This window comes from Pangasianodon hypophthalmus, chromosome 9 (assembly GCF_027358585.1).
Source record: "Pangasianodon hypophthalmus isolate fPanHyp1 chromosome 9, fPanHyp1.pri, whole genome shotgun sequence".
NCBI classification, from domain to species: Eukaryota; Metazoa; Chordata; class Actinopteri; order Siluriformes; family Pangasiidae; genus Pangasianodon; species Pangasianodon hypophthalmus.
Window position 1 is genome coordinate 7561054 of NC_069718.1, and position 20100 is coordinate 7581153.

Sequence of the window (20100 nt, forward strand, 5' to 3'; positions counted from 1 at the left end):
CAACAATGTCATCCAGGTACAAGAGAAGAGACTGGCACTGTTGGTCCCCAAACAACCGTTCCATTAAACGTTGGAAGGTGCTGGGGGCATTGCAAAGCCCAAACAGCATCCTGTTCCATTCAAAGAGCCCGAAAGGAGTACAAAAAGCAGTCTTGGGTCTATCTGCCTCACTAACAGGGACCTGATTGTACCCGCTGGCAAGGTCCATGGTAGAAAACCAACGTGCCCCTGCCAGCGAGTCCAGTGTCTCCTCAATACGGGGTAGAGGGAAGGCATCCTTCCTGGTCTTAGAATTTAAATGACGGTAGTCTACACACATGCGTAGGCTACCGTCCTTCTTTTTGACCAGGACGATGGGCGAAGCATAAGGGCTACAGCTCTTTCTAATTATCTGGGCCTCAAGCAGTTGGATAATGTGTGCCTTCACTACCTCATACTCAGATGGAGGAATGCGCCTATACCACTGCCGCACAGGGACCTCATCTAGCAAGGGGATGTCATGGGAAATGAGACGAGTGCATCTCAAATCCCCATCGTGTATAGAAAACACAGACGAATACTTATCCAGTAATGCCCTCACCTTACCTTGTTCTTCCAATGACAACACAGACAAATCAATAGCCCTGATCTGTTCTTGTACAGTGCCTACGACCGTGCTAGCATACATCACTACATCTATCGTGCCCACATTAACAACAGGCACATAGGCTGTACCACGGTCCACCTGTACTAGAGCAGGAGATGCCAACAACCCTGATGGAAGACCAGAATCTAATCAGGACATTCATTCCCAAGACTCCAGGAACCAATGCTGTAACCAATGGCACGACCTAAGCTGTTCCTGACCTAAGCTGTTCCTGACCCCAAGACCCAAAATTCCGAGGAACAAAAACAAATCGATCCGTCGCTGATGCACCAGTACCAGCAAGTGGGGGATCTACAACTGCAGAAATGGGAGCATTAGATGGACCAGGCTGTGCAATTGGCACTTGCTCCTGTCGCAATCTTTCGTTATCTGCCCTTAATTGGGCTACCAATTCCCTCAACTCACGTAGTTCATCGTCCATAATTACAAACCACACAATCACTTACCACCACTGATGAAAATACAAGACTCAGAGGGTCTACTCTTCACACCAACCTACAAAGTGAAAAACTGCTGCTGTCCAGTTTCTGCAAAAGAAAATAGAACACAGAATATCCAAAACACAAAACCAACACATACGATACCCACGTCTCTGCACTACACAATAGAGAGTCCTGCGGACTACGCCAGAATGTGGCAGACGAGTGCTGTACAGGTTTTAACACGACTACGCCACCTGGGGGATTTTCACCCAGGAAATAGAAATAAACCCTAAAGATTATTATTAGGTCACACAGGTTCGCTTCTCTTTTAAAAACAAAAGGTAGGCAGAAAACGTAGGGATCGTACAAAATTACAAAATTAATTCACAATGAATTCAACAAGATAAAAAAAATTGCTTAAAATAATCACAATGATAAAGTGCCACTCCTAGCAGCTCACTCTCAAATAACAGTCCAATAAACTAAGACAGACCAACTTACAGGACTGAGGTTACCCACAGGAGTGATCACCAGCCCTATTTATCCAAAAAACACACTTCCACACACCCCACCGTGCACTCAGATCACACACCCAAACACTTCAAAAGTGTCACACGGCAAACGTTGACGCAGCCACCACCACCCGTGGAACCCCAGCTCCTGAAAGAAAATCAAAAACAAAATAGATAAATCTTATAACAGAAATGAAATTACAATATACAAATATTCAAAAAAAAGGAAGAAAAACAAACTCAGTTCAAACTACGAGGAAAACAAAACTCGTAAGGAGCGGCCGCGTAGTCTGTACGCCAGCTCCTATAATCAAATAGACGATCCTCCGCCCCGAGATAAAACAAAGAAATTAAATAAACCAAAAATAAAAAAAGAAAGAAACCAGACAGCAGCAGCAGTCCCCTTTTATTAGTTGCGAAGTAACAGCGTTCTTGCAGCGCGGTAGCAAAAACGACAGCGTAGCAACAATAATCGCCAAGAACGAAAGGGAGAATCCTGCGGCAAATACGAATAACAAAACAGTGTTACCAATTACATGATCACCCACTAAAATACCCCACTCGTAACCACATGTGAGACACTTACCAACAAGGACAAATGTGCTTTATGATCCGTTCACAGGCCAGGATACACAGCCTTCATATAACCCGCTGCTAAACTAAAGTACAGGGAACTGCACATTACTCAAACCGACCGCCAAACTGTCAAGCCCCAAGCGAAGCTAGATCTGTTTGCTACAAAACAGCTTTAACTCACCTACCGGAAAGGAGGGCAGTCATCAAATCCAATACTTGAAACAACCGAAGGAGACACGCACAGATGAAAAGACAAGCTAGGATGCAACAAACAAATCATTAATGCCACATAAACAGTAATTGGAAGGGTCAGCGAGCTGCTACGTGCTAACAGCACATACCTGAAACCATCGTCAATAAACAGAACGGGGAGGATCCGGACGTGACGCATCACAGGCTGCAACCAACCCACTCTAAAATAGGAAGCACTCGTCACTAATTGGTGGTCACAGGTGTGAATCACCACCACTTACCTGATTCATACTGTCACATATGCAAAATTCATGGAACATAAGATATGTTTTAATCACTTTTATATCTCTTTGGATAAAAGCAATAAATCAGTAAATTAAAAAATCAAGGATAAAAAAAAAACTTTAACTGGATGGGAAATATATGAACATCTTACTGAACTGAAAGCAGGTGTAACTAATCAAAGTTACAATATGTCCATACATAAATGTACACAAGTGTGTAAAAATGAAAGGTGAATGACTTGAGCTAAAAGTAGAGAGCAGGATGTGTATTATTTCAGTGTGGTCTCATACAGTGTCACAAAAATTAGTGGCTATGGTTAGGATTAGGGGCAGGCTAGTGTTGATACGTTTTCTTACAAACTTCTTTCATATAAAACTGAATGAAATCTAATTACTTTTCCTCATAAAGACTCAGAATCTTAATAACATACACATAGTTACACAGAAGAACTCAAAGTGCACTAGGAGTACAACAGAACAGGACAACAGGTGAGAAAAACTGGACACGAAACTTCTGTAATGACAGGAACAGATAGAAATGGTAATGCTGATATCTAGAGCTGATGAAGGATGGATGAAGACCTGGTCCAAAAAAGTTTACACTATTGTGTGTTAGAGGGCAGCTGTTAAAGGACAGGAGGAGCTACACCAGTGACTGAGCCAGAATCTGTAGCAGGGCCAGAGTGTGACCTGAAACACACACAAGACAGACACACAGATTGAGGCTGCAACTAGATTAATAACAGTGACTGATATCAGGTCAGAATCGGAGACTGTAATGGGGGCAGGATTAGTGATAGAGACTGAAAAAAAAAATTATCCACCAAACAGTTTCAGTTATGACAAATAGCACCTCAGCAAACTAAAAAAACAAATTATCTTAAAGTAGTGGATTTGATGGACTGTGTGCAGTGTGGTGTGATGATTATTGAGAGATTTCTAATGTGAGTTGTGAGTTAGTGTGGTGAGGTTCCTCTCCTCCACAGAGTGTCATTGTATCGTATCACATCCTCCAACTCAGCACCTGCAGTCGCTCCCAGCTGCAGCAGTGCAGTCTCTCTACAATCTGACTGAGGGAGGTTTTTGTACGACTCTATAACACTGTGTGAACCAGTAGCCAGTGATGGAATGGTAACTCTGACAGTAGTAATCTCCTGCATCTTCAGTCTGGACTCCACTGATGGTCAGAGTGAAATCAGATCCAGATCCACTGCCACTGAAACGAGCTGGAAAACCTGACTGTAACTGATTCACATATTTAATCAGGAGTTTAGGAGCTTCTCCAGGTTTCTGCTGATACCAGTGTAACCACTGACCAGATGAGTCCTTGTACACTGCCTGACTGGTTCTACAGTTGATGGTGACTGTTTCTCCTGGAAGAGCAGATTTCACTGCAGGAGTCTGAGTTACTGTGACTTGACCTCTGCATTCTGTAAAAATATATTTAATGTAGCATTAATTATAAGTTAAATATAATAATAAAAACAATAAGTGTATTTGTATGAACAGATAATTGTAGAGATAAAATATGAAGCAGTGTCTGACCTTGAGTCCAGAAGATCAGTGACCAGATGAAGACGGGGATCAAAGTCATGGTAGCTGTGGGTGAAGTTGCTGTAGCAGCAGCTCTGAGTCATGAAGTGTTAAAGTCACAGCGCTATAAACACTCCCAGAGCACTGAAGCATGTGCTGCCAATGCAAAGTGTCCTCTAAGTATGGAAACACCTTTACCAAATTCCCCAATCTTACTGTAATTCTGAATCTACTACAGAGTTATTGTGTGAATTTTGCTTCTGGGATCAGATGGAGATTTTCTGGAAAATACCTTTAGGTCTAAGATGCATAAATAAGTGAATTAGAGAGAAGCTTAAACCTTGACTGGTTGATGTTTGTACTGAATGTTAATGTGTTTCTCACTGTAGTGGATTTATGGCGGAAGAAGCAGCATCAGTGTTGGCAGTGAGTAAATACACACTAATATTTTTGAATGTAAATTAATGTTTAGATTATTGTAGGACTTAAATATCATATCATAACTTTCTATCAGTCTTCAGAAGGAGTGGAGGAATTATTCTCACTTTAGCTCAACACATTCAGTCATTTATTGCAAATTTATCATTAGTGCATCAGTATTTTTATTCAGTGAGGCATTATGGGTAAAACCTGTGCAATTGCACATCTACCTTTTGTGAATTTTCAGCTTTTATTTTGTGTAATTTATCTGTATGTCTTACACACTAGCTGCATGCTCAGTTTAGATTGACAATCTTAGTGCTTAAATAAAAAAACAAACAAAAAAAAACACTAAAACGTAATAAATTCAGTCAGAGAGTTATTGTATTAATCAGCTGATGTGAACAGAAGTTGGTGTTTTTTAGCTGTTTTGTATTAAGAAGTTTAAAAGGATCGAGAGAGCAGTGAGTTTAGAGCAGCAGGGTTTTTGTACAGCCATTAAACCTGTTTGTATCACTGTGGGTCACTTTTGGTGGAGGAACCAAACTGTCTGTGGGCCGTAAGTAACCTGTTTATTAATGACTGAGATGGAGTGTGTTCAGTGTTCACTTTCATAATTTCATGTGCGTTATTAACGGGAGCTCACACACTCCTCAGTTTAAATCAGCTCTTCTTCTTCATTATCACCTAAATATGTGTTAAGTGTGTGTATCACTGCAATGTTCTGCTTTGAATTATTAATAAAAGCCTTTGAATCAGTAAACATTTTTTCTTTACATTGTTGATTATGCACATCACACACAAATCACCAATGCATCTGTCTCAGTATGTCATACAACCTGATTGTTCATGAGAAAGAATAATAATAATAATAATAATAATAATAATAATAATAATGTTTGGTTTTACACCATACTGTCACTGGAGAATATAACTATATAACCTTTGGCTATATAATTTTCTAAGTGTCCTGTATTTTGAAATGTCTTCAGCCTGAACTAATCAAGATAAAGCATCTACACTGAGGATCATTAAATCTATGTTTGGAAAGCTCACTATGATTCAGCTGCCAAAAATCCAGTGAATTGATAACATATTGTTACTTCATACTTTATAATATTTTTTTAATTATATCAGAAAATTTGGCAAATGTGTCTTAATATTAATATTTCTTTTTTGTTGCAGCTGCAAGAAATTCTGCAATGCAGCTTATGAATAAGTCCAGAAAAGTTTGTCTTGAAAGTCAGCACTTGGTTAGAGCTATTAGCCACCAAAATTTTAATGCAATATCTACAGATGTGTGTCTGTGTGTTCCATCATGTTGAACCCTGTGACACTGCAAGATCAGTGTGTAGTGTCAAAATGTGTTTTCAGAGATTACTTCAAATAGACTGTCCCGTATGACTGTTTAAAAAGATACACATTGTGGAGCACTAATCTTCTTTCTTCTCTAAAGATGTTGCGTTGAACAAATAGGTGGAAATGGTGACAGAACTTACAAAGGAAGTAAAGAACCTCCGGGAGGAATTTCATGGTTTCCTCCAACAGTCTGTTTCAGTTTGGAGCCACCCTGCACTGCCTGTGCCTGTCTCGTTACCTCTGCGTCCTGCATTTGGCACAGGCAAAGAAAGTGATGCTAACAATTTATTGAGCATTAGCTAGGTGTTTCAATAGAGAACATTTACAGTCTAAAATAACTTTAAGCTTGGGAATCCATATACGAGATGACGACATGACTTCAATTCTGTCTACCTTCGTATGAACCCCTATACCCTCTACCCCTTCTATTCAATTCAATTCAATTCATTTTTATTTGTATAGCGCTTTTTACAAAGGTCATTGTCTCAAAGCAGCTTTACACAAACAAAAGTAAAGTGAAGTGTGTGTGTGTGCCGTCTCTGATGAGCAAGCAGGGCGACGGTGGCAAGGAAAAACTCCCTGAGATGGTGATAGGAAGAAACCTTGAGAGGAACCAGGCTCAACAGAGAACCCATCCTCATATGGGTTTACACTGTAGTGTGCGTGTGTGTGAGCACAATGTGTGTTGGTGTAGTCCATGGAAAACAGCTGAAGCGTTTTCGTGGCAGTATGAAGCATTGCCGGTGGACAGGTCCAGAGTGAAGGGGGGGAGGTCTGGATCACCGGCAGCTCAGGAGTGTAGCTCGGCAGAAGGAGAAGGAAAGTGGTTAGGTACACTCACAGTCACCGTGTGGAGATAAAACTCAACATCCACGAGTCCCCCAGATCTACTCCTTTGATAAAAACACTAGTCGCTAAATGGTAGGTTAAATAAATAAGTCTTCAACCTCGACTTAAACACTGAGACCGTGTCTGCTTCACGTACATTAACTGGGAGACTATTCCATAATTTTGGGGCTTGGTAAGAGAAAGCTCTGCCCCCTGCCGTGGTTTTGGCAATGCGTGGTACTGATAGACAGCCTGCATCCTTAGAGCGAAGTAGGCGCGGCGGAACGTAAGGTACTAACATATCGCTTAAATACTGCGGAGCGAGACCGTTTAATGCTTTATAGGTTAGGAGTAATATTTTAAAATCGAAGCGGAATCTTACTGGGAGCCAGTGTAATGTAGATAAGACTGGCGTGATATGCTCATACTTCCTAGTCCTAGTCAGGACCCTCGCTGCTGCGTTCTGAACTATCTGAAGCTTATTTATGCATCTAGACGAGCATCCAGATAGTAAAGCATTACAGTAATCTAATCTGGACGTGATAAATGCATGGACTAGTTTTTCAGCATCACTTAGCGAAAGTATATTTCTAATCTTAGCAATATTTCTGAGGTGGAAAAATGCTAACCTGCTTACATTATCTACATGCGCCTCAAATGAGAGATTAGAGTCTATAATCACACCGAGATCTTTTACTGTTAGACTACTTGAAACAGAGAGACCATCTAAAGTAACAGTGTGATCTCTAAACTTACTTCTAGCGGCTTGTGGTCCCAGTACCAGAACCTCTGTTTTTTCTGGGTTTAGCAGGAGAAAGTTGCTTAGCATCCAGTCTCTTATGTCTATCGCACATGCCTCAACTTTTTTTAACTGGCTATTCTCATCTGGCCTTGCTGAGACGTATAACTGTGTGTCATCAGCATAACAATGGAAGCTAATATTATGTTTGCGGATTATGTTACCTAAAGGGAGCATGTATAACGTGAAAAGCAGTGGGCCTAAGACTGAACCCTGCGGAACGCCATATTCTACTCGATAACGTGCTGAGTGGTCACCGTTTAAATTTACAAACTGATAGCGATCGGTTAAATAAGATCTAAACCAGTCGAGGGCTGAGCCCTTAATTCCTACGACCTTTTCCAGTCTGTGAAGAAGGATATTATGGTCGATAGTGTCGAACGCTGCGCTAAGGTCGAGTAAATATCTTGGTAGGTGAGACGCTTCACCGTAATTGGAGGGACAACACTGGAAATGTAGATCTACCGCATGCTTTCAGGTGCCCTGAATAAATGACCTATCACCATTAATAAATTGTCAGAAAGCTGGTGGAGCCGGCGTCGCCGTTGATGGTTGAGGTCTGAGCTGGCTCATGCGGCGAACCATGTCCTGAGTGACGTTAGTTAAGTCCCTAAAGCAACGCTCATGGGTGGCACTCACAAACAGGGAACTCAATATCCACACGAACGGTATGAAACAGATTACAGAGTCCTGTAGCAGTGGAGACGCACTAATGGCTGACTCGCTAGTGGCAGCAGGGCAAATCTCCGTAGGCAGACATATCCAAAGGAGCAGGCAGAAATCCCAGTGCAACAGTTCCATATGTGACAGTATGAATGAGGTAAGTGGTGGTGATTGACACTTGTGATCACCAATCAGCGACGAGTGCTTCCTATTTTAGAGCGGGTTGGTTGCAGCCTGTCACGTCTGGATCCTCCCCTTTCTGTTTATTGATGGTGGTTTCAGGTATGTGCTGTTAGCCTGTAGCAGCTCGCTAACTTTTTAATTACTGTTTGTGTGGCAGTAACGATTTGCTTGTTGCATCCTAGATTGTCTTTTCATCTGTGCGCATGTCTCCTTCGGTTACTTCAGTAGTGGATTTGATGACTGCCCTCCTTTCAGGTGTGTGAGTTGAAGCTGTTTTGTAGCAAACAGATTGTCTAGCTTCGCTTGGGGCTTGACAACTTGGCGGGTTGGTTTGAGTAATGTGCAGTTCCCTGTACTTCAATTTAGCAGCGGGGTATATGAAGGCTGTGTATCCTGGCCTGTGAACGGATTATAAAGCGCATTTATCTTCGTTGGTAAGTGTCTTGCATGTGGTTATGAGTGGGGAATTCTAGCGGGTGATATGTAACTATTAGTAACACTGTTTTCTGTTTTGTTATTCGTATTTGCCGCAGGATTCTCCCTTTTGTTCCGGGAGATCATTGTTGCAGCTCTGTCGTTTTTTTTTCTTTCTTTGGTTTTTCCTTTTCTTTCTTTTGAATTTGTATGTGACTCCATTTGACTGATTTCATTTACTTCTGTTCATAAGATTTATTTGGTTTGATTTTCTTTCAGGAGCTGGGGTCCCACGGGTGAAGGATCTTTTGTGGTGGTGGTGCTGCTTCAACGTTTGCCATGGGACACTTTTTGGAGTGTTTGGGTGTGTGATCTGAGTGCACGGTGGGGGGTGTGATCTGAGTGCACGGTGGGGGGTGTGATCTGAGTGCACGGTGGGGTGTATGGAAGTGTGCTTTTTGGATAATTAGCACTCGTAATCACTCCTGTGGGTAACCTCAGTCCTGGAAGTTGGTGTATTTTGTGTTGTGTAAATTTGGTTTTTATGTAACGTGTTTTCTTGTGGTTCTGTTTTATTATTTGAATCAGTTACCAGTCACTGTATCTTTAACAGTGAGGGTATTACTTCCTTTTTGTTGTAAGGTTTATTTTTGTGATTTTGTGTGAATTTCTGTCTTTTATGTAATTTGTTTTGTGTATTTTTGTTATTGAACCGTCATTGGAGAGAGGTGCCAGGAGTGGCACCTGATCATTGAGGCTATTTTAAGTGATTTTTCTATTTTGTTGAAATTCATTGTGAATACATTTTGTAATTTTATGATACCTTCCTGTTTCCTGCCTACCTTTTTATAAACAAAGCAAACCTGTGTGACCTAATAATAAACCTTGGGGTTTATTTCTATTTCCTGGGTGAAAATCCCCCAGGTGGTGTAGTCGAGTTTTCTACAAGTAGATGAACTTGGGTTTGTGTGTTAAAATCTGTACCGCACCCCACCACACACATAATCCAAAAACCAACAGGCAGACAAACAATAACGCAGACTTAACTGAAATACCAAATACAGGCAGGGTCAAAACTGGGAAGACTAACATGGGAAACAGGGCAGGATAGCTGCTCAGGCATGCAACACACATGCTGGGTGAGGCCTTATATAGTGATGGAGATACAAAATGGCCACCGCAATAAGTGCTAGTCCCAAAATGGCCACCACCCCGGAAGTGCAAGTCATGACATAAATGGCCAGGGAAGAAGTTGAAAGACCAAGCAGAAGAAGGCATTCAAGGAAACAGGTGGTTGGAAGTGGTCTGCCATGTGACATATTATTTTTCTTTTTTCTGGTATTACCCTGCTATTTTCTCTACTACATCACCCCTGTTGATACCCCACTCCCCAATCGCACACAATCACCACTACAACATGTGCACACCTCAGCTGAACTGTACAAAACAAAATTCTATGATTAATGGGATAGTATAAAAATCTTAAATTTTTCCATACACCTTTTTCTGATCTGTTTTAGATGCACTGACTCAACAAATGGGAGCAGAAGCAGTTTCGGAGTACGCATATCCAAATGCTGTCCAGAAATGGCTCTGATACACTCCAGATCGTGCGGGTGGGACTGGACGACAGACAGCTGCACCGGTTCCTCCAGTGTCTCTGACAACCAACTGATTCTTTTTTAAAATGTTTAAACCTGTTGTAGTGCATTTGTTGTCCCTTTTGTAAACATTCTGAAAAATAAAGAATTTATAGACATGCTTATTGAAATTGCTGTTATTTATATATTTCAGATTTTTCTCCTGGCTGTATATAAAGTAGGATTAGTTTTCACAGTACTGGGGAGGACAATGGGTAAACCAGGGTTAGGAACCTGTGAGTTAGCCAATGTCAGGACCATGAACACTGATCAAGCACATGGAACCTCAAACAGCAAGAAACTACACAGAAGTGAGGAGAAACACTAACATCTTTGTTGTTTAAAATAGGTTCATGTGTTCCAGGTGAAACAAATCCAGGGAGCAGGTAACTTTCCGTAAGTGTCACTTCTGTAACACTGTGTGAACCAGTAGCCAGTGATGTAATGGTAACTCTGACAGTAGTAATCTCCTGCATCTTCAGTCTGGACTCCACTGATGGTCAGAGTGAAATCAGATCCAGATCCACTGCCACTGAAACGAGCTGGAACACCTGACTGTAACTGGTTTACATATTTAAACAGTAGTTTAGGAGCTTCTCCAGGTTTCTGCTGATACGAGTGTAACTCTACACCAGATGAGCCCTTGTACACTGCCTGACTGGTTCTACAGTTGATGATGACTGTTTCTTAATAGGAGAGCAGATTGAGGGACAGCAAATAAACTCAGATGGAAGGAGTAAAAATGAGTGGAGCGATAACAGATAGAACAGGAATGAGTTTGATAATCAGATACTGATTTTGTAAAGCTGTTATTTTTTCAGTTGTGACAGTTAGCACCATGACTGTGTAGAAAACTAAAAAGTAGTACATATGATGGACTGTGTGCAGTGTGGTGTGATGATTATTGAGAGATATCTAATGTGAGTTGTGAGTTAGTGTGGTGTGGTTCCTCTCCTCCACAGAGTGTCATTGTGTCGTATCACATCCTACAACTCAGCACCTGCAGTCGCTCCCAGCTGCAGCAGTGCAGTCTCTCTACAATCTGACTGAGGGAGGTTTTTGTACGACTCTATAACACTGTGTGAACCAGTAGCCAGTGATGGAATGGTAACTCTGACAGTAGTAATCTCCTGCATCTTCAGTCTGGACTCCACTGATGGTCAGAGTGAAATCAGACCCAGATCCACTGCCACTGAAACGAGCTGGAAAACCTGACTGTAACTGATTTACAAGTTTAATCAGTAGTTTAGGAGCTTCTCCAGGTTTCTGCTGATACCAGTTTAAGCGGTCACCATGTGAGTCTGTGTACACTGCCTGACTGGTTCTACAGTTGATGGTGACTGTTTCTCCTGGAAGAGCAGATTTCACTGCAGGAGTCTGAGTTACTGTGGCTTGACCTCTGCATTCTGTAAAAATATATTTAATGTAGCATTAATTATAAGTTAAATATAATAATAAAAACAATAAGTGTATTTGTATGAACAGATAATTGTAGATATAATATGAAGCAGTGTCTGACCTTGAGTCCAGAAGATCAGTGACCAGATGAAGACGGGGATCAAAGTCATGGTAGCTGTGGGTGAAGTTGCTGTAGCAGCAGCTCTGAGTCATGAAGTGTTAAAGTCACAGCGCTATAAACACTCCCAGAGCACTGAAGCATGTGCTGCCAATGCAAAGTGTCCTCTAAGTATGGAAACACCTTTACCACATTCCCCCAATCTTACTGTAATTCTCACACTACTACAGAGATATTGTGTGAATTTTGCTTCTGGGGTCAGATGGAGATTTTCTGGAAAATACTTTAAGGTCTAAAATGCATAAATAAGTGAATTAGAGAGAGAAGCTTAAACTTTCTTTGGATGGTGTTTGTACTGAATGTTAATGAGTTTCTCACTGTAGTGGATTTATGGTGGAAGAAGCAGCATCAGTGTTGGCAGTGAGTAAATACACACTAATATTTTTGACTGTAAATTAATGTTTAGATTATTGTAGGACTTAAATATCATATCATAAATTCCTATCAGTCTACAGAAGGAGTTCTCACTTTATTATTCCCACTTTAGCTCAACACATTCAGCCATAAATTGCAAATTTCTCATTAGTGCATCAGCATTTTTACTCAGTGAGGCATTATGGGTAAAACCTGTGCATCTGCAGATCTACGTTTTGTGAATTTTTAAATTTGATTGATTAATTTGTATGTATTACACACTAGATGCATCCTCAGTTTAGACTGACAAACTTAGTGCTCAAAAAAAAAAAAACACTAAAACATAATTTAAAAATTCAGAGTGTTAGTGGTTTAATCAGCAGATGTGAACAGAAGTTGGTGTTTTTTAACTGTTTTGTAATAAGAGGTTTAAATGGATGGAGAGAGCAGTGAGTTTATAGCAACAGGGTTTTTGTACAGCCACTAAACCTGGTTCTATTGTATCAATGTGCAGGACTTTTGGTAGAGGAAACCTGTTTCCTAATTACTGAAATGGAGTGTGTTCAGATTAATGACTGAAATGGAGCGTGTTCAGAATGTAAGAATATAGTTTATATTTTTTCTTCAAATCAGTTCTACTCATATGTTTTTAACTTTATATTTGTCAAAAATCCTGTTTCTCAAATGTTTCTTATTTTAGAAGTTTGACAAAATGTATTTGACTACAGTGCTAGTAGCTAATTATAATTTAAGTCTACAAACAAAATATACATCATTGTTCGTACATATTACTGTGACATTTTTTTGTTGAATTAACAATTAATCTTAGAGGCCATGAGTTCATTAAATGCTGTTGATGTTTCTGATTATTGAACACTGAGTATAATTCATATACAGTATATAATTTCAATGTCTAGTAATGACAATTATATAAATCATTATGGATCTAACGTAAAATTATTTGAATTTGAATGTGAAACATTTGTGATGCTCCACTGAACTCAGCTCTGCTCTGTAAGATATAAAGGGAAGTGAAACACGCACAGTGAGCGGAAATGAAGCCTGAGTGACTGACAGCTGTCTAGTCCTGTCTCAACTGTGTGTGTGTGTGTGTGTGTGTGTGTGTGCGTGTGTGTGTGTGCGCGTGTGTGTAGGTCTCACCCAGCCCACTGTGACAGTGCTGCCCACCTCCAGTGTGGACCTGCAGCAGGAGAAGGTCACACTCATGTGTGTGGCCTATAAGGGCTTCCCCTCGGACTGGAGGCTGAGCTGGATGGTTGATGGGAGCAGCTTGAGCTCGGGGGAGAGCCACAGCACCGCCGTTCTGCACGCGGACGGCCTCTACAGCTGGAGAAGCACGCTGAGCATCCACCAGAAGCAGTGGAGGAACAAGGTGGTGACCTGTGAGGCCTCCAACGACAACCAACCTACAGTGGTGAGCTCAGTGGACAGAGAGCAGTGCTAAGAGCTGTGAGCTCACACACACTTTACTCAGCTCACCTTCTACTGTGTGTTACATGTGGCCTTGACTGCTCAAATGTCCCACTTTCATAATTTCATTTACATTATTAACGGGAGCTCACACACTCCTCAGTTTAACTCAGCTCTTCTTCTTACTTATCACCTAAATATGTGTGTGTATCACTGCAATGTCCTGCTTTGAATTATTAATAAAAGCCTTTGAATCTGTAAACACGTTTGCTGCACTTTATTGGTTATGCACATCATAAACAAATCACCAATTAATCTATTTTACTATCTGCTATAGAACCTATTTGTCCCTGAGAAACACACCTGATGGTCTCCACGTCCTTAATGAAAATTTACCCAAATTATACATCGTGTGTGTTTATTAACATAGTCTGTGTGTATAGGTATTTATGTTTTAAAGCAATGTAATTGATATTATTTTAACATTAACACAGGCTTCCACCTAAATCCTTGTTCTACATTAACAACCAACAAGACAGAACATAAATTATAGGTGAATAACAACTGCAGGCATAACAACTGTATAATAGCAATAATAATAATAATAATAATAATAATAATAATAATAATAATAGTTCAACAATGGGATTTTATTCCATAGTGTTCCATAATTTATTCCATATTCCCAAATAATATCGACTCTTCTGGGAAGGCTTTACACTAGATTTTGGAGTGTGGCTGTGGGGTTTTGCTCGTTCAGCCACAAGAGCATTAGTGAGGTCAGGCACTGATGTTGGGTGAGGAGGCCTCTCGCCGGATGGGGAGCCTCAATGCCCTCGGGAGGTCGATCTGCCAACCCTGCTACCTATGGTGCTTCAGGGCGCACCGGTCTCCGGAAAGCGTTTCTCCCAGTTCTCGCCCGGGAACGTAGCGGGTCTGGGAGGCTCGCGGCCTCCCAGGAGGCCTTCGGAGCAGCTAGTTCGGTCGTTCCCTGTCGGTTCGCCGCTCCAGGGCACCAAGCTAGCCGCTCTCGCTGTATCAGAGGTCAGTCTCAAGAGGCTGATCCCCTTAGTGAGCTATTTGGCAGCGTGGAAACTTCTGCCGAATGTGTCTCAATGGGTCCTGCGTACTGTAGAGAGAGGCTATCGAATTCGGTTCGGCTCTCCTCCGCCTCACTTTTCTGGGGTTCTTCCCACTCTCGTGGGTCCCGAGCAGGCTCTGGTAATGGAACAGGAAGTAAACACTCTCCTGAGGAAGGGGGCGATCGAGGTGGTCCCTCCTCGCGACAGAGAGTACGGGCTCTACAGCCGGTACTTCATTGTTCCCGAGACAGTCGCGAGAGTGAGAGAAGGCCGGTCACTCACTGTGAAGCAGTTTCAGAGACTGCTGGGTCTGATGGCAGCTGCGTAACGTAATACCTTTTGGCCTGCTGTACATGAGACCCCTACAGTGGTGGCTCAAGACCAGGGGGTTCTCCCTGAGGGGAAACCCGCTCCTCATGATCAAGGTCATGTGGCGGTGCCTACGTGCCTTAGACATGTGGAGGGAACCTGGGTTCTTGTCTCAGGGCCCGGTGCTGGAAGCTCCTTGTCACCGCGTAACGCTAGTGACGGATGCATCTCTCGCCGGATGGGGAGCGGTCATGAGTGGCCACTCTGCCCGTGGTCTGTGGAGCGGCCGCCATCTCACTTGGCACATCAACTGCCTGGAGATGCTGGCTGTGTTTCTAGCACTGAAACACTTTCTCCCGGACCTAAGAGGTCGCCACGTGTTGGTGCGCACCGACAACATGGCAGTGGTCTCTTATATCAACCACCAGGGACTTCTGCGCTCGTGCCCCCTTTACAGGCTGGCGCTCCAGATCCTTGTGTGGTCCCAGGGGAAACTCCTCTCGCTGAGAGCAGTTTACATCTCTGGCCGTCTCAATATGGGAGCAGACGCCCTGTCGAGGCAGGGGCCGATGCCTGGGGAATGGAGGCTCCACCCCGAGGTGGTGGAGCAGATATGGCGCATGTTCGGCCGAGCTCAGGTGGATCTGTTTGCAACTCAGGAGACGTCGCTCTGTCCCCTCTGGTTCTCTCTGACTCATCCAGCTCCCCTAGGACTGGATGCTATGGTACAGACGCGGCTGAGGCTGCGTCTGTACGTCTGTGTGTCTGTATGGGGAGAGTGCGCCGGCACGAGGTCCGCTTGCTGCTAGTAGCCCCATTCTGGCCGGGCCAAGTATGGTTCTCGGACCTGATTTCCCTTCTCGACGGCTCTCCATGGGAGATTCCCGTCAGGAGGGACCTCCTCTCTCAGGCGGGGGGCGACATCCTTCACCCCCGCCCGGAGTTGTGGAAGCTGTGGGTGTGGCCTCTGAGGGGGCACAACTCAGAGCTTCCGGTCTCTCAGCCGAGGTTGTTGGGACCATCCTCCAGTCCAGAGCTCCCCCAACAAGGAAACTGTATGCCCTGAAGTGGAAACTTTTCACTTCCTGGTGCAGAGACCGCCGGTTCGACCCTGTTCACTGTCCAGTTGGTACAGTGCTGGAGTTCCTGCAGACCCGTCTCTCCGCAGGGTCAGTCAGTGTGCAGGCACCCCCTGGTTACACGTTTCCTCCGCGGTGCGCTGAGGCTCAGACCTCCAGTGCGATCTCGGGTCCCTCCTTGGGACCTGTCCGTGGTTTTAGAGGCTCTCTGTAAACCCCCTTTCGAGCCCATAGAGGAGATTTCAGACCGTCTTTTGATGTTGAAAACTGCCTTTCTCTTGGCGATTTGGCGATCCCAGGCCCTCTCTGTGGCCCCTTCTTACTTAGACTTTGCGCCTGGTCTGGCCAAATCGTTCTTGTACCCCCGAGCGGGGTACGTACTGAAAGTTCCCTCCTTGGCACCACGGCCAGTCGTGCTGCAGGCCTTCTGTCCTCCTCCCTTTCGGGAGCCCGACCATCGGAAGCTTAACTGTACGTGTCCAGTGCGAGCACTGGATGCATACGTCCACAGAGCTGCCCTGTGGAGGAGGGCGTTTCGACGCAGCTCGAGGTCCTGAAGGGGAACGTCTCCAGGTTACGCATGTAACCATGGTTCCCCGAGTGAACGAGACGCTGCATCTCAGTGCCACACTTCTGGCATCCCTGCCGCGCTTGCCTCATTTCTCAGAAGCTAGCGCGGCGTTTGCCGCTCGGGCTTTTATGCTTCCGGGTCGCTACGTCACCCCGCCAGTGACGTCTCGCCCATCCATTGGACTGATTACACATGTTATTTAGAGCGCGGTCACGCTGAAGGTGTTCCCATAGCGCTTCGACGCAGCGTCTCGTTCCCTCGGGGAACCATGGTTACATGCGTAACCGGGAGACGTTTTAATTAAGTGCATAAATCTTAAAATGTGTTTCTGGGTCAAAGTGACTAAAAATGATGGAGCACGTGATAATCACAAAATTAGTGCAATGTTTATGAAAACAATGTAGCATAATAAGCCTACATTTCTTATAAAGTAACAGCTCACTTAAAAAAATATATTATGTTTTGTGCTCAAAAATGTATGTTGAAAGAAAATTATATTGTAAACATTGTCTCACTTATACATTATATAACATTGTCTCATACATTATGTGCTGCTATTACCTTATGAACTGTAATTATAAGCTGCTACAGTGTGTTCATAATGTAATAAATTTCTCATAGAATTAGGTATTACTTCATGTGAAAATCATTATTACATTAAAACATCATCACTTTATGAGCTCAAGATTTTATTACATTATTAACATTGTATTACATTTATAATGTAATATTACGCTATGTGCAGTTATTACATTTGTACATTACGTTACAAGAGTCCTCTGTTGCTGTGATCAAATCTCCATGATTTAGCTGGTCACAGTGTCACTGACCAACACCAGCACAAACTCCACACCATGCAGCTGCAGCCATGAGGTGTTCAGACTGCAGAGAACAGCAGCACTAAACAGAGAGCTGAAGGACCAGAGCAGAGTAAACTCCCTAACCATCGACACGAGCAGTGGGGCACATACACAGCCAACAGAACAAAGGACACTGTGCCTGACCCATGCCTAACAGACATGCATCAGGCCCTGAAACACCAAAACCAGGAAAGTCCACCACTCAGGTACGGGACTGTTGGAGCTCCACTGCAACCAGCAGGTAGTGAACTGATTGGTGTGAACTGATGCTGTAAACATGTTAGAAACATAATGTAAGTAGATGAGAGGTGGCATCTCAAATCTCCTCCTCTGAACAGGCCAAATATCTTCAAGAGTAAAACACAAATTTATATCTATATTACATCACAGCAGGGCCAGCTAGTGTAAATGTGACAGTGGGGATAAGCCTTTCCTCTCTTACTGAAATAAGCCTTTAAAATAATGTTCAAATTTTGGCCTCCATCTTGGCTTATTAGCTTCTAGTAAATTTGCTTCTTAAAGTGGATGAGTTTGTACTTTTGAGGACCCATGAAAAACAGCACCACCAACATTTGTAAGAAAAATGACTTTTAAGTTGTAAGAAAAAGAATTTTATGAAGAAGTGAGGCAGATTTCTTTCTAGCCCAAAAGCTGAGAATGTTTTCCACGAATTAACTTCATTTATGTAGTCTTTGTTCATAAATCAAACCTATCTAAGGTCTTTAGATGTATTGCAGAATTAATTTTATCATTCATATTTTCTGATATGCTGGAGTTAATGTCAAACACCACAGTGAGCCAGTGTGTCCAAACATCAGCACAAAACTAGCAGTTATTAGTAAGACAATGTCAGAAAGACATGAAACCTAACCATTAGGTAGGAATGTTGTGGTAATGAAATAGTGGGTTTTCTGGAGGTGGGATGAGTGAAGGCTGTTGAATGATGGGATTTTGCTGTGACACAGGAAAATGTGTATATGCACAGAAACAGAATTGTATGAAAACCAGTCTGTGTGACCAGGATAGTTTAGATGGTGTGCATGTGTGTGTGAGTGTGTGTGTGTGTGTGTGTGTGCGCGTATGTGGGGTGGAATAGGAATAGCAGTGTATAGGAAAGCAGATGCTGAGACAGCAGATAAGCTCAGATGGATGGAGTTAAAATGTGAGGAGCAGGAATGAGTTTGATGATCAGATACTGATTTGTTTTTGTAATGCTGTGATGTGTTCTGCTGTTACAGTTAGCACCATGACTTTGTAGAAAACTACATAGGTTGTGGACATGATCGACTGCGTGCAGTGTGGTGTGATGGTAATTGAGAAATTTGTAATGTGAGTTTTGAGTTAGTATGGTGTGGTTCCTCTCCTCCACAGAGTGTCATTGTGTCGTATCACATCCTACAACTCAGCACCTGCAGTCGCTCCCAGCTGCAGCAGTGCAGTCTCTCTACAATCCGACTGAGGGAGGTCTTTGTACGACTCTATAACACTGTGTGAACCAGTAGCCACTGATGGAATGCCAACTCTGACAGTAGTAATCTCCAGCATCTTCAGTCTGGACTCCACTGATGGTCAGAGTGAAATCAGATCCAGATCCACTGCCACTGAAACGAGCTGGAAAACCTGACTGTAACTGATTTACAAATTTAATCAGGAGTTTAGGAGCTTCTCCAGGTTTCTGCTGATACCAGTGTAAGTAGTCACCAGATGAGCTCTTGGCCACTGCCTGACTGATTCTACAGTTGATGGTGACTGTTTCTCCTGGAAGAGCAGATTTCACTGCAGGAGTCTGAGTTACTGTGGCTTGACCTCTGCATTCTGAAAAAACACACAACATTGCAGCATGAAACTGAAATATTGTAATAGAAACAATAAGTGTATGTGTACGAACAGACTATTGTAGAGATAAACTATGAAGCAATGCCTGACCTTGAGTCCACAGGATCAGTGTCCAGATGAAGACGGGGATCAAAGTCATGGTAGCTGTGGGTGAAGTTGCTGTAGCAGCAGCTCTGAGTCATGAAGTGTTAAAGTCACAGCGCTATAAACACTCCCAGAGCACTGAAGCATGTGCTGCCAATGCAAAGTGTCCTCTAAGTATGGAAAAACCTTTACCACATTCCCCCAATCTTACTGTAATTCTCACACTACTACAGAGATATTGTGTGAATTTTGCTTCTGGGGTCAGATGGAGATTTTCTGGAAAATACTTTTTAGTGAATTATAGAGAGAAGGTTAAAATCAAACTGATCAAAAGATCGTGAGATATTCCTTTTTATTTCATTTTTGTTTCAGTCCAAAAGAATTCAATATCCACTTTAAACCATGCTTAGTAATCTCAGGTGGTATCAGTGGTGTAGCTATTCTGAA

General features: G+C 42.8%; 4 gene segments (V, D, J or C); 1 reads left to right on the plus strand and 3 right to left on the minus strand.

Annotated features, from left to right (window-relative positions):
• Positions 1-2800: 2800 nt before the first annotated feature.
• On the minus strand, positions 2801-4271 carry LOC128318828 (probable non-functional immunoglobulin kappa variable 6D-41). The segment is given in 2 exon segments: positions 2801-4062; positions 4178-4271. Coding segments are annotated over 2 exon segments (420 nt in total).
• A 6512-nt stretch (positions 4272-10783) lies between these two features.
• On the minus strand, positions 10784-12090 carry LOC117598152 (Ig kappa chain V-V region L7-like). The segment is given in 2 exon segments: positions 10784-11877; positions 11991-12090. Coding segments are annotated over 2 exon segments (420 nt in total).
• A 513-nt stretch (positions 12091-12603) lies between these two features.
• Positions 12604-14072, plus strand: LOC128318743 (Ig kappa-b4 chain C region-like). The segment is given in 2 exon segments: positions 12604-12607; positions 13556-14072. Coding segments are annotated over 2 exon segments (315 nt in total).
• A 5105-nt stretch (positions 14073-19177) lies between these two features.
• On the minus strand, positions 19178-19739 carry LOC128317032 (probable non-functional immunoglobulin kappa variable 6D-41). The segment is given in 2 exon segments: positions 19178-19548; positions 19660-19739. Coding segments are annotated over 2 exon segments (420 nt in total).
• Positions 19740-20100: the final 361 nt, after the last annotated feature.